Source organism: Phocoena sinus, chromosome 11 (genome assembly GCF_008692025.1).
Source record: "Phocoena sinus isolate mPhoSin1 chromosome 11, mPhoSin1.pri, whole genome shotgun sequence".
In the NCBI taxonomy this organism is placed as follows: domain Eukaryota; kingdom Metazoa; phylum Chordata; class Mammalia; order Artiodactyla; family Phocoenidae; genus Phocoena; species Phocoena sinus.
This window is the reverse complement of record NC_045773.1, coordinates 23,470,758-23,494,194: the sequence shown is the minus strand read 5'-3', so window position 1 is coordinate 23,494,194 and position 23,437 is coordinate 23,470,758. Positions and strand designations below refer to the sequence as shown.

At 42.1% G+C, this 23,437-nt stretch overlaps 1 protein-coding gene across 1 annotated transcript; it reads right to left on the bottom strand.

Moving 5' to 3' along the window:
• Positions 1 to 844: 844 nt before the first annotated feature.
• Positions 845 to 1,192, bottom strand: LOC116762605 (40S ribosomal protein S26-like). The gene has a single exon (XM_032649793.1). The coding sequence runs from the start codon at positions 1,190 to 1,192 to the stop codon at positions 845 to 847; it is 348 nt and encodes a 115-aa protein (XP_032505684.1).
• Positions 1,193 to 23,437: the final 22,245 nt, after the last annotated feature.

The window sequence follows — 23,437 nt, the reverse complement described above, 5'->3', positions numbered from 1 at the left end:
ATAGCATATTGGGTAGCGTAAGCAACAGAAATTAATTTTCTCACAGTTCTGGAGGCTAGAAGTCCAAGATCAGGGTGCCAGCATGGTTGGGTTCTGGTGAGAACCCTTTTCCTGGCTTGCAGACAGGCACCTTCTCACTGTGTCCTCACGTGATGGAGAAAGCAAGAGCGAGCTCTCTGGTTTCTTCTAATAAGGGCACTAATCTCATCATGGGGGATCCACCCTCATGACCTCATACAAACCTAATTCCCTCCCAAAGGCCACATCTCCAAATACCCTTAGGGCTTCAACATGTGAATTTTGACGGGGACACAATTCACTCGATAGCACCCTGTATTTCTCTACATAAATTAAACTATACATTGAACAAATGTACTTACTGAGTGATACATCGCAGTACAAATTTCTCCAGTAATTTCGAAGTTACTTCTTAAAAACTATTTTGAAATAATTATAGATTCACAGGAAGTTGCAAAAATAATACAGAGAAGCCTGTGTCCCCTTCTTAGAGTTCCCTCCCATGGTAACATGCTACCAAACTCCAGTACAAAATCAAAGCCAGGGCACTGGTATTGGTGCAATTCACAGAACTTTTTTAGATTTCACCAGTCAATGCACTTTGGAAATTACTTTGAAAGAAAAAATAAAAATAATCCAGAGACTCAAATTTATTTAAGCGACCAATTCCCAAAACCCACTGCCCTGGAATTCTGTCCCGCGAGCAGACAGTTTGTGGGTAGAGAGTATGTGTGTATGTGTGTGTAGCTTTTTTTTTTAAGTATAATTTCTACTTTATTTTCTTCCCAGGGAACAGTATTTCTTTAGTCTTTAAGGACTTAGCTCTTTACACGGGCTTCGGTGGACGTCGTAGGGCAGCACCCACAGGTCTAAATCGGGGTGGAGGTGTTTGGTCCTTCCAGGCTTCCCAAGAACGATTCCTGACTACCTTGCTGTGAATGGCACAACTCACGCAGTAATGCAGTTTCACATACAGCTTGGGAAGCACACAGGCGTCGAAAACACTTGCTTCAGAAATGTCCCTGACGGCTGTGGCCTCTACGATGTTCCGAATGATGAACTTCTTAATGGCCTTATCCTTGGGCACACAACGGGCACAGCTGGTACAGCGAATAGGCTGCACATGGCTGCGGCCCTTTATGGTACAACCATTGTTCCTTCTTTTCTTGGTCATCTTGGAAGCGAGGAGGCGAAAGAGCTGCGTGTAGCTTTATGCAATTATACCACATGTGTAGATTCACTTAACTACCACCACAGTCAAGGCACAGGACTGTTCCAGCACCACAAAGGTCTCTTGTGTTCTCCCCTTTTATAGTAAGAGTCAGTTGATTTCTTCACCACTCCCACCCTGTCCCCAATTCTTGCAAGCATGAATTTGTTTTCCATCTCTGCAATTTTGTCATTTCGAGAATGTAGTGTCAGTGGAATCAAATAGTATGTAATTTATTTAAAAATCACACAATTGGTATTGACATACACATACTACTAGATATAAAACGGATAACTAATAAGAACAGGGAACTCTCTTCAATTCTCTGTAATGACCTATATGGGAAAAGAAAGAGTGGATATATGTATATGCATAACTGACTCTGCTGTACAGCAGAAACTAACACAACACTGTAAATCAGCTGTACTCCAATAAAAAAGAAGGATGCTATCAAAGGAAAAAAAATAAAATAAACTCACACAGTATGTCACCTGAATTTTCAAAATAGTTGGTGTGGTGTGATCTTTGATGTGGACGCCACTCGCTAAATGTGTCCCTTCTGGGCTATGATTTGACAGAGGAATCCGCATTGATGTTTTCCAACAACTTCCCCGTTACATCAATAGTGGTGAGGTACCACCACTGGCCTGTTTTGTTTTGGTGAGGAACGCTACCTGCACATTCAGGTGGAGCGTGTTTGTGGATTCCAGAGCTTCCCATGTGGTCAGGAGAACCTCTGACAACAGTGGCACCTCCCAAGTCCCTTGTCTTGCTAGCTGTTCCCCATACCCAGAGCGGCAGGTGGGTACTGTAACGCCACTCCAGGTCCTGTGCAGGCCCTGGGCATCTCTGGATTACAGAAAGAAACTTATACCATTCACCAATCGGCATAGAAATTATTTCACCAGTTTAACAATCTTCAGTTGTACTCGCACATCCCTTTTTTTTTTTTTTTTTGCACAGGCTCTGGACGCGCAGGCTCAGCGGCCATGGCTCACGGGCCCAGCCGCTCCACGGCATGTGGGATCTTCCCGGACCAGGGCACGAACCCGTGTCCCCTGCATCGGCAGGCGGACTCTCAACCACTGCGCCACCAGGGAAGCCCACATTCTTATTAAATGTGACCTTTTTAATGTCCTGTTCCATGTCTGTCCTCTAAGCTCCTTGAAGTCGGGTGCCTCCTTGGACTTGTCATGTCACCAGCACCCACCTCCACTGTCAGTGCCTAAAAGTCACACAAAGCACTTTTGCTGAATGAATAAGTGGGAATCTGTTTTGTGAATGGCGTGTTGAATCTAAACTGTTTTCTCTTGAGAAGAGACTATTCATTCCTTTCCCCAAAGATGCTTTCCCCTCAAATTCCACTGGAATTTTTTTTTTTTTAAATCAAGAAAGAGGGGAGTGTGCCAGCAGCTGCTAGTCTAAATGACCTAGTTATGGTGTTCACAATGCCTCCTGCCCTCCTGACTATTCTGAAATAAGCACAGGAAATTACGTAAATTGGCAATAAGAGTCCAACAGTTGGGATCGGGGAGGTATGCATATTTGCTTTTCCAATTTTCTGCTCCCCTACCAAGCGAACACATGGAGCTTTGACCTTCCATATGTTTTTAATGCGTGCCGGAGATAAATGTTGCAACAAGTTGGAAGCAACAGGTTGAGTGCTCCCCCCGCCCTCCCTTACTCCATCTGAAGCTGCTTCAAGCAGGCTGTGGGCCTGAGGGAGAGCGAGAACAACCTCCCACAGCACTAGGCCTCAGAAAGTTCTGGACTCCTATCCTCTTGAGTCATTTGTTCTGGAAATTCTCCTTGACTTGCGGGATTGGATTAGTGAACCCTTGCCCTCAGCACCCTGTGTTGACCTCTCCCGGCACCATTACGCTGTAGGGAATTCAGTCTGTCTCCCACATCTGGTTATAAACCCAAGGGAGACTAGGGCCGTGTGCGTTTTCTTCTCCACCTTGTTCCCAGCTTATTATCTCATGCAGGGTAGGGGCGCAGTATTTGTCAGATGAATGAATGGATGATGAAAAGGGAAACGGGAGCGTTACTCAGAGCTTTAAGACAGTCTAAAAACCACCGGGACTTCTGGCACTCATATGATCTGGTTCTTATTGCAAGAATCAGCAGAGACCATTGTCACGCATCCTATAATTCAGTGGTTCTCAACTCTGTGCATTAGAATCACTGGGAGGATTTGTGCAAGGACAGATTGACAGGCCCAGAGTTTCTGATTCCATTTGTCAGGGGTGGGCCTTGAGATCTGCATGCCTAACACGTTTCCCAGTGATGCTGACGTTGCTGCTCTGGGACCACAGTGTGAGAACCACTTCGATAATAAACAGGGGAAATGTGCTGTAACTGCATTACTTTTTTTTTTTTTTTTTTTTGTGGTACGCGGGCCTCTCACTGTTGTGGCTTCTCCCGTCATGGAGCACAGGCTCCGGACGCGCAGGCTCAGCGGCCATGGCTCACGGGCCCAGCCGCTCCGCGGCATGCGGGATCCTCCCGGACCGGGGCATGAACCCGTGTCTCCGGCATCGGCAGGCGGACCCTCGACCACTGCGCCACCAGGGAAGCCCTGCATTACTTTTAACAATTAGATTTGCACTGCAGGATTTTAAAAAATGGCAGCATGGCTACTTATGATGGAAAATCAGCCTTATTAGCTGAAGTGTGATTCAAAGGACTTAGGAATCTGTATCTTTGACCATGTGGTAGACAGAGAGATGAGCCTTTCAGCAACATGCATTCCATATTTAAAAGGCATGTGGAGAAAAGAGCATGGGCTTCAGAGCCAGTGGGACCTGACTTTGAATTTCACTTCACTGCTGATCGGCTAGGAGACCTTGGGCAAGTTAACGTGCTGTCTTAGGGTCTCAGAATATCCATCTGGAAGGTGGGGATAGTAAAAGACTTTTCAAAGTTGCTAGAAGAAAGAGTAAAAAACAGAAAATACTCCTTCCTAGTCAAAGATTAACTGGATTATGAGACTAAAAATATTCAATTTGTATAGCAGGGGATATAATGCTTTTTTTTGTTGCTAAAAATCTATTTTATTTTATTTTACTTTTATATCTTTATTGGAGTATAATTGCTTTACAATGGTGTGTTAGTTTCTGCTGTACAACAAAGTGAGTCAGCTATGCATATACATATATCCCCACATTCCCTCCCTCGCACTCTCCCTATCTCACCCCTCTAGGTCCTCACAAAGCACCGAGCTGATCTCCCTGTGCTATGCAGCAGCTTCCCACTAGCCATCCATTTCACATTTGGTAGTGTATATATGTTAATGCTACTCTCTCACTCTGTCCCAGATTCCCCTTCCCCTCACATGTCCTGAAGTCCATTCTCTACATCTGCATCTTCATTCCTGCTCTGCCACTAGAAGCTATTTGGCTCCTGAGTTTTAGGTAGCAAGGATTTTATTGGAAAATTTATCTCAACTTATTTGGTTATTGAGCTTAGATAGTGAGAGTTTAGATAGAGAAGGATATTTGTACAAGTAAAGAGACTTTTTATAGAGTAGATGCTCAAAAAATGATAGGTACACCTCAGAGATATTGTGGATTTGGTGCCAGACCACCACATTTTTTTTTTTTTTTTTTTTGCGGTACGTGGGCCTGTCACTGTTGGGGCCTCTCCCGTTGCGGAGCACAGGCTCCGGACGCGCAGGCTCAGCGGCCATGGCTCACGGGCCCAGCCGCTCCGCGGCATGTGGGATCCTCCCGGACCGGGGCACGAACCCGTGTCCCCTGCATCGGCAGGCGGACTCTCAACCACTGCGCCACCAGGGAAGCCCAGACCACCACATTAAAATGAGTTTTGTGATAAAGCAAGTCACACAGATTTTTTGCTTTCTCAGTGCATATAAAAGTTGTATTTACAATATACCGTAGTCTACTAAGTATGCATTAAGTCTAAAACAACAAATTACATACCTTAATTTAAAAATACTTTGTTGCTAAAAAATGCTAACCATCCTCTGAGCCTTCAGTGAGTCATAGTGATAACATCAAAGATCACTGATTGCAGATCACCAAAACAAATACAATAATAATTAAAAAGTTTGAAATATTGCAAGAGTCACCAAAATGTGAAACCAAGACCTGAAGTGAGCAAATGCTGTTGGAAAAAATGGAGCCAATGGGCTTGTTTGTTGCAGGGTTGCCACAAACCTTCAGCTTGTAAGAAATGCAATCACTGTGAAATGAAATAAAGCAAAGTGCAATAGAACGATATATGCCTGTAATGGAAAACTGAATACAAGAGAATAATGTATGCATAAGAAAGTGGATAAATCATATGGGGAAGATCTTCATTACCTGAGTATTCATTATGTGAGAACCTGCAGGTAGCAAGTTGTGAACGGAAGCTGAGATCATGGTAACATGGAAAATATCCACCAATGACACAACTGTTTCAAAATTAGTTTCTACTCAAATCCTTCCTTGCTTAGCATCTATTTTGCTCACTAGGTCATAGTCTTAGCCTGTTCCCCTAACTGTCCATCGGGTGCCCACCTAACAAACAAGCAAACACAATGAAAATCTACTGGAAAGTGAACAGCAAATCTTACAAACAGCACAAGATTTCACAAAGTTGATGAAAAAATGTTAGAAAACTATTTGAGTCATGTAGAAAGAAGGATCTAGCAGAGTGAGACAAATGTACACCTGAAGAAGAAAAAATCCAAAACGATGATGTTTTAGTGTTTTCAAAAGATAATTATTTGGCTATCAAAGGATTGTGAGAGGCCCTGAGGAAATGAAGAAGCTCCCAAATATTTTTGCACGGTGAACTCTCTTTTTGATAAAACTGCTAAAGTCAAACCGGAAGGGATGCGACTGTATTAATGTTAGCATGTATTTTGTCAGAAACATGATGTCAAAAAAACCCTCACATGATTCGTGCTTTTTGTAAGAATCACTATACATTACAATTATGACCCCAGTCAAGGATCCGCAAACTATAGCTTGAGGACCAAATCTGGCTCACCACCTGATTTTGTAAATAAATATTGGAGCACAGCAATGCCATTGGTTTACTTATTGTCCATGGCTGCTTATACACTACAGTTGAAGCCTTGAGTAGCCACAGAAAAGATCTCATTGCCCACAAAGCCCAAAATACTATCTGGCCCTTTACAGAAAAAATTTGCTGACTCCTGACCTAACTTCCTTTCCAAATAAACTTTTCCTCTTTATTTTTACTTTTATTTTTTAAAGACTCTTCTAATAACCACCCCCCAACTCTTTACAATGGCATTTTGATTTCCAAGTTGATTTATTCTAGATGATGCCCTCCCCACCCCCCTTCTCCTCCCAAAGTATCCTTAGCTGACGAGGCCCTCTCTGTAATTCAAGACAAAGCATGACTGTTCATAGAGATAAATCATTGCTGGTTCCTAATTTAAGAGGGCTCGAAACCAGACTAACACTGTTGAATCGCAGTACTATACTTCCTAGCTGTGTGAGCAAGCTTTTCGATGTCTGGGTCTCAGTTTCCTCCTCTGTCAAATGGAGATCACAGCATTAACCTTGCTTAGTTAGTGAACTAAAACAAGATAGTGAAGGTCAGGTTCTTACCCCATCCCTGGCACACCGTAACGCACCACACAACGATAGCTGTTGTGATTTTCTATGGGACTAATTTCTCTCTGGTTTGGAACGGCAATTTACGCAGCCTGGATCCTGAGCTCTGAGTTCCTCCAGGCATTCTCTGAGTTGCTTGCTGTAGGCCCCCCTCTAGCACACCAGTTCTATAAAGCCCTGCTAGGAGTGGAAGCAAGTCTTTACCAAGCCAACCAGTCTGTTCTGTTGGAAAGAGTAAGGGATGAGGGAAGAATTTGTCTTCACTTTTAAAGGTGTTTCCTTTAGTCAATGGATGTCATAAATAACCTGCAGCAGCAGCTGGGAAGAAACTTTTCACAACAAAGCCGACCCCAGCAGGGAGAGTCAGCCCACACAGCTTGCATATAAATACTCCCAGATGCTCTGACTTCAAGAAGGGCGGCATTTTGTCATCAGGAGAAGTGGACAAACATGACAGCGGTACGGCAGTGATGGTAATGAGGGTGGTAATCAGCAGGCCAGGGGAGAGCAAGATGATTTCCTGACTAGATCATGGATGAGGAACAATACTGGCTTTATTCCTCCAGACCTCGTCCTAGTTTGCAATACTTGCACGAACAATCCTCGTTATGCTGTCCTGGTAAGCAGCTTCAAAATCAACATCCCACGATCCCACCTCTTTGTATTCATGCCTTTGTGTAACCCCCTGCCCCTGAGTGTGGAAGTGGAGCTAGTGACTTGCTTCTAACCAACGGCAAAATGATGGGACATGACTTCTGCAATTAGGTTACAAATGTGTCTAGCGTCCGTCTTGCCAGCAGACTCTCTCTACTGCCCACTCACCTCGTTCATTTTCATGAAACAAGCTGCCACAGGGAGAGACCCGCATGTCAAGGAACCAAGGCCCAACAGCCCTCCAGGAACCGAATCCTGCCGACAACCGTGGACGTGAGTGCGGAAGTAAATGCTTCACCAGTTGAGCCTTCAGATGAGACCCCAGTCCTGCCTGACATTCTGATTCTAGCTGTGAGCCACCCCGAAGCAGAAGACTCAATTGAGGCATGCCCAGATTCCTGACCCACGCTAACTGTGGGATAATAAACATGGGTTCTCTGAAGCCACTGTGTTTTAGGGTAGTTTGTTATTCAGCAGTAGATTACTAACACAGATTTCATTCTTAAAGTTAAAAAGTAAATGAATGTACATTTCTGCTGAGGGTTGGTGATAAGTTAGATTGTCACTTGGTTGGTTTTCTCTTAGTTTGAATTCATCTAACACTGTGTCAATAGATTAATCTGCCTGAAGCATACCTCTGATATTGCTATTCCCCTAGTTAAAAACCTTCATTGACTTTCACTGATGGAAGGAAAGAAGGTCTACTTTTCCAGGTGGTGTTCAAGGCTCCCCTGTGTATCTGTTTTCTACCAGCTGCTAGAATGATCTTCCTAAAACACCAATTAGCACATGTCTCTCTTGCACTTAAAACTCTTTGTTGGAGTCCTGCTACCAACCAGATTAAATCTGTGTCCCACAACATGGCAATCAAGGCTTGCCAGGATCCGACTCCCCTACCTTTCTGCCTCACACTTAATGCTCAGCAACACAGAATGGATTGTCCTATGCAGCCAACCCGTGCATTGTGCCATCTCCTGTCCCCTTCTCTCCTCCCCCTATCTTTAAGCACATGCTTCCTCTTAACCTCCACTGCCTTTCTCCTCTCTGGAAAGTTTATACTTAAAGATTCAGCTCTGATGATCTGTGTAATCAAGAGGAAAAACAAAGAACCCCAAACACACTCGCTTGTTTGGATCTGCATAGATGGTCTTTGGAAGGATCCAGAAGAAACCAGTTGTTGTCCTGGGGGTGAGGTGGGGTGAGTATTCAGTAGGCTTGAGGGATAGAGGTTGAGAGAGAGAATTTTCACAGTATATCCTTTGGTACCTCTGTAATTTTCTAGCATATGAATATATTGACCTATTCAAGCACCAAATAAAACAATTACAATGAAGGAAAAAACGTTAATTTCTTGACTCATCCTTGCTGAGAAGCCTTCCCTGATTTTCTCAAACTGAGTTAACTGTGGGATGACTTGCTTATGTATCTGTCAACCCCTCTAAGTATCTGAGTTCCTAGGATCATCCCTTATTCATTCTTTATCCCTGTCCCCCACTGTCTAGTGCAGTGCCTGCTACTTCATGGTTCCTCAGAATAGCTGAGGAATAAAAGAGCTACACTTCCTCACCACTCCCCAGGCAGACTGAACTAGTAACTCCCTCCCTGTGGGCTCTGGACTTTGCTGCCTCTGGGCTGTGGCCGCTACCGTTCCCTCTGCCTACATTTTCTTTCCCCCCACTATCTCATTTTTGAATTCTCCTTATCTTTCGAGGCCCAGCTCAGATCTCACCACAGGAAGTCATCTTCTCTTTCTCTGATGTCCTATAGCATGACTGAGGATTTTTATAACTTTTCCTTTTATATCCAGGGTTGGCAAACTACAGCCTGTGGGCCATATCTGACCCATGCCTGTTTCTGTAAATAAGGATGCCCATTCTTTTACGTATTACCTCTGGCTACTTTCCTTTACAATGGCAGAGTTGAATAGTCTCAACAGAGACCCCAAAGGCCTGCAAAGCCAAAGATATTTACTATCTAGCCCTTTACAGGAAAAGCTTGTTGACCTCTGATTTATAACTTATGTCTATAGACTCTTCTGCTCATTAAAACCCAAACTTGGACACAGAACTCTGTGTTGGATCCAGCCAAACTCATTACCCTGGCAAAAGGCTGCCCACTCCCCCTCAGAGCCTGCTAAGGACAATCCCATGGAGACCTTCCCTACCCCCAGAGCTCCACACATCCTTTCCTGTCTCAGGTTGGAATGTGCTCTCCCACCCTGCCTGGAACTCAGCTCACCCCTGAATGGTTTCCTATTGTTCTCCTAGTCACACCCAAGTTCTCTGATCAGAGAGGCCTTCCTGGACTACCTGATCTAGGTAGTACCACTGCTAGCCTCTGTTGCAACGCTGGGCATTCTTACGTGGAAGTACTGCAAACTGTAATTATTTTTATTTATTAAATTTTCTCTCTCTCCTAGTGGACCATGAGCTCCTTAGGGTAGGCTCCGTATCTATCCAGTTTCCCCACTGTATTTGCAGTGTCTCGAACAGTGGCTGTCACACACTGGGTAAGGACTGTAGGAAATACTACTTATTGACTGACTAAACAGATGAATAAATGAATACGTCTTCATCTCCATCAAAGTGACTACCTGAGTGTTTAATAGGCACTCAAAACTATTTGTTGAATGAATGATGTAAGAGAGGACGTTTAATCATGATAACACTAACAGATGAAAGTAACTCATTGCATGGTTCTCTTGACCTTTTAATATCAGCTCGTGGAAAAGAACAGCTTCCTTCAGCTTCATTTAAATTATTCAGGATAAAGGAAAGGAAGTAGGCTCTCGAGGGACACACTAGAATATCCTCTGATCGTGTGTGTGTGCGTGAGAGAGAGAAAGAGAGAGAGAGAGAGAGAGAGAGAGAGAGAGAGAGAGAGAGAGAGACATCAGCCTGTAGGTCTAGCTCTCAGTCAAGCTGCTGTCCACAGGCTGGGGGAACAGGGGAATGGACACCACAAATACGTTGCCAGTGGACTGCAAAATCTGTTTTTCCTCAAAACCAGCAGTCCAGAAGTTGGAATACTCATTCAGTATGGTTTTTAAAGCAATGCTGTTTGGGATCATTAAACTGATACATGCATTGCAAAGAATTTAAAAGCTAAAGAAACTGTAAACAAGAAAATAAAAATTACCCTTAATCTCACCATCATGGTTGTCTATTTTTTTCTTACTTACTGTATTCGTGTTTTAGATTCCTTCCCTACCTCTCTTTCTCCTTTCTCTCTCTCTCGCTGTCTCTGTCTGTCTGTCTCTCTCTCTCTCTCTCACACACACAGGAGATCCATTTAGCATTCTATCCTGAACATTATCTCTTTAACATTAAATGTGTTTTGTACTTCAATTATGCCTCTATAAAAAACAAGACAAATTAAATGTGTTTTGACAACATTTTAAAAAACTGTATACTATTCCAGTTAATTTACTCCAATCACTTGTATCGGTTGTATTTATTTACTGCTACTAACAGTCTACAACTATATATATATATATATATATATACAGTTATATACAACTATATATATATATATATATATATATATATAGTCTACAACTATATATAATTCTACAGTGAACAAGTTTAGTAACTTTGCATTTCCTTTAAGTAGGTTTACAGGTGTGGCATTATTGGCTAAAAGAGTACAGAATTTTAAAATATTGTGGACAGGTACAGCCCTATTAATTGTGTGGGAATGATACAGATCCACAGTCTTAACTCCATTCATATCTATTTTACCACAACCTTGTCATGGATTTTCACCAAAATTATTACATTGTTAACACATAATACTTTATATTTCATTAGAGAATATCAATTAAATACGTTTACCATTTATATCTCTTTTTCTATAAATTTATTTTCCCTATTCACGTATGTATTCTGGAGCTTAAAAATTCAATCAAATTTATAGCAATTATTGATATCATCTATGTGCTTGATTATACTTCCAATTAGAGGTAATATTTTAAGTATAATATACAAGAGTCATTGCATGTAAATAATCAGGCTGGAATACACTACCAAAATAAAAGTTTGTACATTAACAGCTCACTTACCCTTGGCTGATTTACTGATCCATTTGAACTCTTTGGAGTATGGAGCACCTGGATAGAAACAAAAGAATGGATCTGAGAAGCCCAGACGAGAATCAAGGACCAGGCTCTAAGGCAACGATCCTCAAGGTCTGGTGCAAAGCCAAAACACAACAAAGTTACCTGGTGGAGGTTGCACCTTACCTCACGCTCGCCAAATCATATGATCTTGTTGTCAAAGCCCAAGAATCTGCATTTTAACAAGGATCCTGCAATTTAGGAATGGCTTTCTTCTTTTCCCTGACTCTGTTGTGCTTTACCCCCAGTCTAGCCAGCCTGATATGGTACACGTATTCTGAGCAAGATGGCCCTTAGTCACACAGAATCCTGACAAGGGGGACTTGCCACAAGCACACGTTTTTCCTCTTTGGATACGAGATCCTGACTATACTCAGAGAAGGGACCATGTGTCCTAGAAATATAGGTGAATACAATACCCGAAGGATAATCTTTGGTTTGAGAATCTATGAAGATGATATCGACTCCCCTCCTCCTGCCCATGAGCAAGGCTGGTCGTTGACTTAGGGGTGGAGCCCCACTGGGGTGGGGGTTGGAGTGGGGTGTGATAGGTAAGCAGAGCTCCTAAAGTAAGGTGAAGACAAACCCTGGATAAGAAGCCAAAGGCTGGCTGGAGGAAAGAGGAGACAAAGCCCCAGAGAAATTCTGTGAGTAATACAGGCAGAGGGAAAGCGTTTTTCTGAGCAATATCCTTCAAACATTGTTGCTCACGTGACCCCTAAAATGTTTCTGGAACATTATTTATCCCTCACCTGTATTATTATGACAATTATTTTTATTTCTACTTAATTGGTCAAAACAACAAACACATTATAAATATTATAAATTTTGGTAAGTAATTACAAAACACAAGAATTAAAGTTTTAATGGAAGTGTGTATCTTAAATGAGATTGAGCTTTTCTCTCCTATTAACTCTGGAATATTTCTTATTGTCCAAATGAGACAGAATTCAGCATCAATTTCACTCCTTTTTTCCCCCTTTTAATCACAATTGTCCTAAGTACTGAAAAACTGTTCACATAAGTAGATGGAAATGGAAAGAGTTTTGTTACAGCAACATCACTCAATTCTTTTTATTTATTTATTAATTTTTGGCTGCTTTGGGTCTTTGTTGCTGTGCGCAGGCTTTCTCTAGTTGCGGCGAGCAGGGGCTACTCTTCGTTGCAGTGTGCGGGCTTCTCACTGCGGTGACTTCTCTTGTTGCAGAGCATGGGCTCTAGGTGCGTGGGCTTCAGTAGTTGTGGCTCATGGGCTCTAGAGCGCAGGCTCGGTAGTTGTGGCGCACGGGCTCAGGTGCTCTGCGGCATGTGGGATCCTCCTGGGCCAGGGATCGAACCCATGTCCCCTGCATTGGCAGGCAGATTCTCAACAACTGCACCACCAGGGAAGTCCCCACTCAATTCTTTAAACTCTTCCAAGTTATTTGTCAGAAATTATATGGTGATCTATCATCAAAAATTATTTTTAATGCTCTACCAACTGACAACTCCATCAGATCCTTCTCCAAGTTTGTTGAAAGCAAAGAATTGAGAAGGGTTTGTAACCCAATCACTAGAATCATTCATTTTCTCAACACTATCAGCTAGATTTTGAGTCACTCCTTTGTTTGGAGTCCTGGATTTTTTACCCTGGGGGAATGCATCACAGTAAGATTCAGATGGGCTAGAGGTGGGCCTTTCTTTGATAAAAGGGGAAAAGGCAGCCGTGAAAGGGGAAGTGGGAGGGGGGACCAGCTGGGGCCCATGGCACAAGCCCAGGTACATCCTTCTCTTTGTGTTTGTGGGGTGCTGGAGTAAGTGTCCCCAGGAGTTTGCAGTTTGAGGCTCTGGAGGAGAACCAGCATACCACACACATGTTCTCAGAGCAGTTTTAGATGCACCTAGAAAGGAGCTGACAATCTGGAAATCATTCCTTTAAAACTATTCGTGCAAAGTTGCCCTTAAAAATCTTGTGGCAAGTATCCGAGAAAATAACAGATTCCAGCAAGAGTCATCAATGGAGGCTAGAACTGGTGCGGAACGGGACAAAGTATCTCCCACAAAACATAAATTATCACTAAATACAAAATACTTATACCTTAGAGAAAGTGGCAAAACACTATATATGGACAAATAGTGGGTCCCTACGGACAGAATGCCCTGAGAACAGCAGAGCATCATTTCTCTGATATTTCCACCTGAAAAGCATACCCTGAACCTCATCTTGGGGAAACATTTAGACAAACCCAAATGGAGGGATGTTCTACAGAGTAATTGGCCTGTACTCTTCAAAAATGTCCAGACACAAAAGGTGAGGGAGTACTGAGGAACTGTCCCAAATGGAAGGACACTAAAAAGATTTGAAAGCTAAATGCACCACATGACCACGATTGGATCTGGACCTGTAAAGGGCATTATTGGGTTAATGGGTGAAATGCAAAAGAGGTCTGTGGATTAGAAAGCATGATTGCTTCATGGCTGTACTATGACTATGTAGGAGAGGGCCCTTAGTTTTAGGAAAGAGACATTGGCGTATTAAGGGATAACAGGTGTCATCTCTGCAGCGTACTTTTTTATGGCTCTGGAAAAATGTAAGTACGCATATTCAGGGAGGGATAACTAAAACACGAGGAACCTGAGTGAAGAGTATGCAGGAACTCACTGTACTACTGTTGAAGTTTTTCCGAAATGTTTTGAATTCCTGTTTTATTTTATTTTATGGCCGCACGTGCGCAGCTTGTGGGATCTTAGTTCCCCGACTAGGGATTGAACCTCGTCCACAGCAGTGGAAAGCACGGGGTCTTAATTGCTAGACTGCCAGAGAATTCCCTGAAATTATTTTAAAATAAATCATTAAAAAGTCTTACTTTCTTGGGGGACTGCAATCCCCCAGTTTGGAGATCATCATTCCTTTTAGAAGCCCCATAGACAAAGATAAAGCCTTTAGGAGTCCAAAGGCCAGTGTGGACACACCAAAAGGATTCATTAAAAATAAGGAGGTCCTCACTGTGTAGTAGGAGTAAAATATGCAGAGATATGTGATGAGTCTCAAGAAGGGGGAGGAGAGAAGTTCACTTTGCACATGGGTAATGAAATTTTATATTTATGCAAAGGGGGTGTGTGTGTGAAGAAAGCTTGAAAAACGCTGCTACAGAACATTACCAGGACACCCCCAAAATCTTACAGGCGTAAGACAGAGACAAAGGTAGGTCATAGCATCTGATGTCCATTGCTGGTATTTTTTCATTGATTAAATGATGAGAACTCTTGTTCAGTATAGCCCAGGGAGTAACCTCTATCCTGATCAGGAGTGGATTCTTCTAGTGTGTGTCCAACTATAATATGATCTGATCTCAGAGGGCTCTTGCATGAGGTGATGTGCATTTCTTCTTCTTTTTTTTTTTTTGCGGTATACGTGGGCCTCTCACCGCTGCGGCCTCTCCCGTTGCAGAGCACAGGCTCCGGACGCGCAGGCTCAGCGGCCATGGCTCACGGGCCCAGCCGCTCCGCGGCACGTGAGATCTTCCCGGACCGGGGCACGAACCCATGTCCCCTGCATCGGCAGACGGACTCTCAACCACTGCGCCACCAGGGAAGCCCTGATGTGCATTTCTTGATTCTTGGTCCTTACCATGAAATATTTGCCTCTAAGACTATCAGCTGATTTCTGTTAACAGCTTTGCTTCCTTCTCATGGACTTGGCAAACGGTGGTTATTGTTGTGCCATGTCATAGTTCTCTTTCTAACTACAGTCTCTGTTTCTGTCTGGATTCTTGACCTCAATATTTTCTCCGCTGCAATGACTTGGAATATTACTGTTTAAATAAGAGACGGCAAGTTGGCTTTATCTCACCAACTGATTGGTAATAGGCCTCTTGGAGTCGTCCACTAGGTAGGATTTTGAAACTTTCTCTGGGCTCAGTGGGAGAGCACGCCATGATTGATGAATGATGTTTGCTATGGCCTCTGAAAGCAATACAATGTTATGTTTGGTATGTGGGGTAAGCAGCCTCTGTGGGAGTCCCTATTGATCCCCCTCCTGGTATTCTTCTCCTTGAGAGTGGGTGGGACCTAGTGACTTGCTTGGAACCAATAGAATACAGCAAAAGTGATGGAATGTCACCTCTGTGATTAGGTGACATAAAACTGTGACCTCCATTTTGCTGGAAGATGCTCTCTTGCTGGCTTTGATGAAGCAAGCCAGCTGCCTTCTTGGAAAGGCTCATATAATGAGGAACTGGGGGTGGCCTCCAGACAACAGCCAGCAGAGAACTGAAGGTCTCAGTCCAACGGTCCTTGAGGAAACGAATCCTGCCTTCAGATGAGACCTCAGCTTTGGCTGACACTTTGATTGCCAGCCAAGTCAGACACCCTGAAGAAGAGGATCCCACTAAGTGGGCTGGATTCCTAACCCACAGAAACTGTACGATAATAAATGTGTGTTCTTCCAAGCTGGTAAGTTTCAGGGTAATTTACTGTGCGGCAATAGCTAACCAATATACCGTGTATGTGCCAGCCTTCCTTTAATCACTTTATGCACATTATTGAGGAACAGGAAGATAGTAGGCGCGGTAGCAAGCAGCAAGAAACTAGCTGAATTTAAGGGAGGAAGTACGAACATTACCAAGATCGATCACAAGAACTCAAGACCCAGCAATCAGAGTGGCAAGGCAAACTGTTCTCGAGAACCCAGCCAACTCTGAATTCAACTATTTTGCCACCTAATTCAAAGAAGTTCACAACAGTCTTTATTTCTCTTCTCCTGGCACTTCAGTGTGATTCCCTGTTTTTCTCTCTTCTTCACCAGAACAGAGGTTTTATAAGGACAGACACTCTGTCTTTCCTGTTTCTTGTGCACCTGGCACGGTACCTGGCACATATAAGGCTTCAATAACTATGTATTGAATAAATAAATGTTTATGTTTCCTTGAATGTCAATAGGTCACAAAATATTGCCACACGTTTGAGAAAAATAGGCACCGAAATCGTTATAATAAAGATCTTTTTAGCCCGTAAAGGGAGCAAGTCTTAGTATCTTGACAATTCACTCATTTAAGGCATCTAATTCCCTGATAATGTCAGTTAAATGGAACCTTACTGTAATAAGTACCATTAATTATTCATGGCTAACACAGTGCTCAAGGTCAAGTGAAATCTGATGGAAAAATCTCTTCACTGAGGAAAAATCACTTGCTGGTTGCTATCGCAACTTTCACAGCCACTGTATACAGCTTCTCACCTTCCAGCATGTTCAACAGGGACCAGAGCCACTAAGTTCATTGTATGGAAAATAACGCAATTTCTTTTATCTGACTGCATGTTTCTCTGCTGTTAGGCATTTCCTTATTCTTGTAAAGGATATTATTTTTTGTCTTTGAACTATTATAAAGAGAGAGCAGGAAATCAGTTATGGTAGGACAGAGGCAGAATAAATGAAAAATAGATTATCTGTGAAAAAGAAACACAGAAAGCAAGTATTACCAAACTTCTGAGATGAAGCTCTGAACCGCCAAGTATAAAGCAACCAATATGAAATCCAGAACCTACACTACAGGGATGAGTTTAGCATCAGCTTGCCCGGCAAAATGGCAAATGGTGGTGATATCTTTATTCACTGAGAACCAGAAGTGGCATTTAGGTTTCTCCTGTTGATCTGTGTTGAGAAGGATTCTGAGGCCCAGTGGAGGAATCCTATAATGGATTAATGACAGTACAGAGTCTAGAGGAGATGTGTTAATAAGTGCATTTACAAGTCTTAGATTTCTCTAACGTAATGCAATTTCAGGGTAAACTGTGACTCAGTGAAACCCAATTATGATTTCTTTTTTAAAAAATTGCAATACTATGACCAGTCATCTTTCCAAATTCAAGGAACTTAAAAAAAACCCAACAAACTTTGCTCTTCTACCTTAGACTTGGCTTAAACTTACTTTCAACAGGTTATTTTTGCTTAGGGAAGGATTTAATTCTCTAAAATATTATCAGGTTTCCCATGAAGGAAAAACAAAGCCCACAAAAAAATGAATCATTTTTCAAAGGTGACAGAATCCCCTGATGCCTCTGGCTTATGTGTTTGCATTTCACCGTGAAGCAATAACTACATGTCCACTGGTGATCTGCTTTAATCTTAAGATAAATAAAACCTGCTGGAGCAGAAACTGGGAACAGGATGGTCAGAGGGTGAACAGTATGGAGAGTACTCTGTTCTCACATCGCACACGATTTCCTTGGGGCATCTAGCCCTGCGCTAACTTAAATCAGTGCACCAAGCCTTTAGAAATGTCTATGAGACAAAATAAACTGAAAAAGCTTTACAACATGCTCATCAAACTCATAATATGTAGACTGCATAAAGGCAGTGTGTATTTTTAGATAACCTTTGCCAGTAAAACGCTTTTCCCTCACTCCATTTTGAAATCTGAGGTAGTCTGACACCTTGAGAGCAGGACCACGGGTTCCTACCATTTGGCAATTCTACGCATTACCTGGACTCTGTTTCCTCCAGTTGCCACTAAATGCATTAGCTGCGTGGAGCCTCCTACTCCTTCCCCTCAAATGTAAGGTGAGGAGTAAATACCTTCTCCAAGGACCTGCCTTCTCTTAATCACTATGTACTCGTCACTGAGCTTGCCGAACTTTCATTCGTTTGTTCATTCATTCACACATAAATTTAATAGAAATGTAGTGAGAGCCTAGTGATACCAGCGAGGTGCTGAAGATAAAAGGGTAGAGAAAAGAATAGGGCTGCTACCTTCATGGATGGTATACTCTAGTAAGGAAGACAGAAAATAAACAAGTAAATGAATAATGATACATTGTGTGTTACCAAGGAAATAAATAAGGGACTGAGAAAGAGGAGAGTAGAAAGGGATTTCTCTTTCTAGCCTCTTGGTAGACTGGATGTTCGCAGAAACCCCTCTCAGTAAAGTACAATGATTTTACTGCTCAGTAACATACTCAAGACATTTTAAGAAATGCATGGCTTTCTGTGCAGGAGAGTAAGGAACTGTGCGGAGGCAAGAAGTGACCAGAAAACAAGAATCATCAGGGGAGAGGTAGCTCTGGAGTTGCTATTTGCCTTACGAGTAAACTGTTATCGCTGGTTGCTGAAATCCTGGGTTTGAATGAGTCACGTGTAGGGGATAAGAGGAGGAGCAAAGGACTGAGCGGAGGTTGGATTCATGGGGCTCTACATTAAAGCCAGGAGACAAAAGGGCAACAGTCTCAGTGAATGAAATGAAAAATCAAACCAAACCCTTGGCCATGACAGAAACACTGGGGGTACAGTACCTGCCTCTACCTTGACTTTGGGTGAAGAAAAAAGATCACAGAATCCCTTTAGAATTCTTTACCATAAGCCTATGGTAAGGGCGTTTGCAGGTTTGGGGGTGGAATCCATGATATCAACAAACAACCTCAAACCAGAAATGTAATTTTAGGTAGTTCTAAAGGTGGCTGGGAGAAGAAAACAATCTGAAATCCTCGGTGCGGAAACGCAATCAGATGTCAAACCCAGGTCTCAAAGAAAATCAAGAAATGACATTCACAGTCAAAACCAGTACAAACATTAGGAAACAAAGTCATCAAGTATATAAAGAGAAACAAGACTACATATATAATTCCTCAACTAGTCAGGAGGAAGAGATAGAATTAGGAAAGTCTTGCCCAGTCTGAAATGGAATAAAGTCAACAGAGAGCTTAAAATAAGATTATAGAAGTAAATTCAGTGTTATAGCGTTAATCACAATCAAGTAAGTGAAAATAAACTAAACATTTCAATAGAAATGGAAGGTTATTAGATATCATTTCAAAAAATCTAGCTATACAGAATGATTGAAAATAAAAGGATGAACAGAATATAACAGGTGTGTACTAATCTAAAGAAATATGGGTACCTGTATTTCTAGAAACAATGCTTCTAGAGATAAAGAGGGTCACTACATTTTGATAAAAGTTGCAATCCATTAGGAAGATAGAACAATTCTAAACTTATATTTCCAATAATAACTTCAAAATACCTAAAGCAAGGGCTTCCCTGGTGGCGCAGTGGTAGAGAGCCCGCCTTCCGATGCAGGGGACACGGGTTCGTGCCCCGGTCCTGGAAGATCCCACATGCCGCGGAGCGCCTGGGCCCATGAGCCATGGCCGCTGAGGCTGCGCTCCGCAACGGGAGAGGCCACAACAGTGAGAGGCCCGCGTACCGCAAAAAAAAAAAAAAAAAAAAAAAAACCTAAAGCAAGAGTTTCAGGACCACAGAGAAAAATGAACAAGTCCTTTATGATAGCTAGTAAAAGCTTTTTTATCAATAACTGATAAAGATAGATAGGAAATAATAAAGGAAATAAGAATATAGAAGATTTAAACAAAATAATTAGCAAGAATAAGCTAGTGGACACATACAGAATACTATTCTTAACAAGTGAACAAACTTTTTATTTTTTGGCATACATGCAACATATATAAAATTTGGCCGTGTACTGGGGCATAAAGAAAGTACTGACATTGTCTGTATGATACCAATTGCTTTAAATTTGTTGATACTTGCTTTATGCCCCAGTACATGGCCAAATTTTACATATGTTGCTTTTTTCTTTTTTTGGTGGAACTTGACAGGCTACTTAGAAATTCACATAGAAAAGGAAGAATTGGTAAAACACTCCATAAAAAAAGTTAATAAATGAGACTTGCCATAACATATATTAAGACTATGTTAAATAAGACAGTGTGGTATGGGTCCAGGGATTGGCTCACAGAACTCAGAAACAAAAGGTCCGCGTAGAACCAGGCGGGGAAAATCAGACCATTCAATGGTTGATGTTAGGACACCTAGTTATCCATATGGAAGAAAAAAAGAAACTGAATCCCTACTTCACAACTTTCACCAAAGTCCATTTCAGATGAACCAAGGGCTTAAATATGAAATGTAAAACTTCAAATTGTTCAGGAAGAAATACAAATGTATATCTCCATGACTTTGGAGGTGGGGAATGATTTCTTAAACAAGAAACAGAAAGCACCAACTATCAAGGAAAAGATTTGATCAATTTGACTCATTAAAATTAAGAATTTTGCTCACTGAATGATTCTCTGAAGAAGGTGAAAAGATAAGCCCCAAACTGGGAGATGATATTTGCAACACCCAGAACTGAGAAAAGGATTAATATACAAAATACATTAAAAAATACAGAGAGAGCCTACCTTGATGAGTTAATCATGGAAGCCCTCTGAAAGGTGGTGATGGGAAAACTGAGATCATAGAATGAAAAGGAAGTGAAGGAAGGATGAGCACGCGTGAGAGGAAAGAGGAAGTTCAAAGGCTGTGACGTGGAGAAAGGAGAGAGAGAGAGAGAGAGAGAGAGAGAGAGAGAGGGAGGGAGAGAGAGAGAGAGGGAGGGAGGGAGGGAGGGAGGGAGGGAGAGAGGGAGAGAGAGAGAGAGAGAGAGAGAGGAAGGAGATGAAAGCTGAGAGGAAGCAAAGGCCAGAACAAGCAGGATGGTACAGGGGAAGCCAATAAGGGATTTATCTGAGGACACTTGGCTGCTTGTGACGTGTGGGAAGACCATGGCACCACTGTAATCTGGCAGAGAGGAGCTCTCATAGAACCTCAGAAAGGCAGCCACAAGGTGTAAGTGAAGGGCACACACTCTGGAGCCAGATTACCTGGTTTCCTATCCTTGCTGTGCTCCAAAGAAGTCCCTTGACCTTGGGTAAATTACTTAGGCTTTCTAAATACAGTATTATCCAAATACAGTTATCAAAATATTACATTTAAATACATATACATATGTATATATATACTGCTTTACTTATCAATAGGAAGAGCTATTCAGGGGAATAATAACTACCATAACTTTGAAGTTGTGATAAGTGAAGATAATATTTTAAGACATCTATAACTGTAATGTCATTAAAAAAATCAACCATTTCTACAGGTTATAAAGTCACAGGTACTAACCAATTCTACTGTATGGTTTGTCGCCTATGTTCATAAATGAAGGAACTGTTAAATTTCAGTTAGAGGTTACTGAAAATTTTTTTTAAATGTTTATTTTCCTCATCCAAGTTGATATACAAAATATCAATATATAAAGTCTGTGCGGGCTGCTCTAACAGAATACCATAGATTGGGTGGCTTATAAACAACAGAAATTTATTTCTCACAGTTCTGGAGACTGCAAAGTCTAACACCAAGGCACCAGAGGATTTGGTGTCTGGTGAGGACCTGCTTTCTGGTTCACAGATGGCCTCCTTTTCAATGTTCTCACATGGAGGAAGGGGTGAGGGATCTCTCTGGGGTATCTTTTAAGAGGACACTAACTCCATTCATGAAGGCTCCACCCTCATGACCTAATCATCTCCTAAAGGCCTTACCTCCTAACACTATCACATTATGGATTAGGTTTCAACATATGAATTTTAAGGGGGACATGAACATTTGGTCTATAGCATCAATATTCTTGAAAAAGCACTTCTTTTTGCAAATAATCTTACCTATTAAAAATTTAAAAGAGATTTAAAAAACCCCAAATATATCCTATGGTAGAAAAACATTTACTTGACATGAAGCAATTCCTTTAGTTTAGTTTCTTTTTCTTCTGTTAAGTTCAAGTAACATTTAATATAGTGCTTTCATTTAAATTTATTTATTATTTATTTTTGGCTGTGTTGGGTCTTCGTTTCTGTAAGAGGGTTTTCTCTAGTTGCGGCAAGCGGGGGCCACTCTTCATCGCAGTGCATGGGCCTCTCACCATCACGGCCTCTCTTGTTGCGGAGCACAGGCTCCAGATGCACAGGCTCAGTAGTTGTGGCTCACAGGCCTAGTTGCTCTGTGGCATGTGGGATCTTCCCAGACCAGGGCTCAAACCCATGTCCCCTGCATTGGCAGGCAGATTCTCAACCACTGAGCCACCAGGGAAGCCCTAGTGCTTTCATTTAAAAAATAGCATTGAATAGTTATATTTTTGTATAATTCTACCAGATGATCAGACTGTCTCTCCATCCATCCATATGTGATAGATTGAAATTACTGGTCCTGATTATTCACTCCCCTATAAAGAGAGTTATATATAACTTATATATATATACATATATGTATATATATATATATATATATATACATATATATACCTTTGCCTTGGCCTCAGGGAAAGTAAAGTGTGCTTGCCTGATCCTTGATTTTGGATTTGGCCATAGGACTTGCTTTGCCCAATGGGAGGTTAGTAGAGTAATACAGGCAAAGGCCTGAAACGTGTCTACATGGTTTGGCATGACTCTTTTGTACTTCTGCCATTACTATGAGACAAACATACCCTGTAGACACAGTCCCTCCAGTCTGGGCAACAAAACGAAACATAAGAAGCAATGTCAACAGAAAGACCTGCAGGCTGTTGAAGAACTTCCCCAGCTAACCCACAGAAGCCTGAATGAGAAATAAATGCTTATTTTTGAATACCACTGCTATTGTGTGGTTATTTGTTATGCAGCCATAGGTGACTGATACAGTGTCCATCTATCCATCCATTCATCCATTCTTTTTTTTTTTTTAAGATTATTTATTTATTTATTTATTTATTTTTGGCTGCATCGGGTCCTCGTTGAGGCATGCGGGATCTTCCGTCACGGGGCACGGGCTTCTCTCTAGTTGTGGTGTGTGGGTTTTCTCTCTCTAGTTGTGGCACGCAGGCTCCAGGGCACTTGGGCTCTGTAGCTGTGGCACGTGGGTTCCAGAGCGCGTGGGCTCTGTAGTTTGCGTCACGAAGGCTCTCTGGTTGAGGTGCACGAGCTCGGTAGTTGTGGTGTGTGGGCTTAGTTGCCCCGCGGCATGTGGGATCTTAGCTCGCTGACCAAGGATCAAACCCCCGTCCC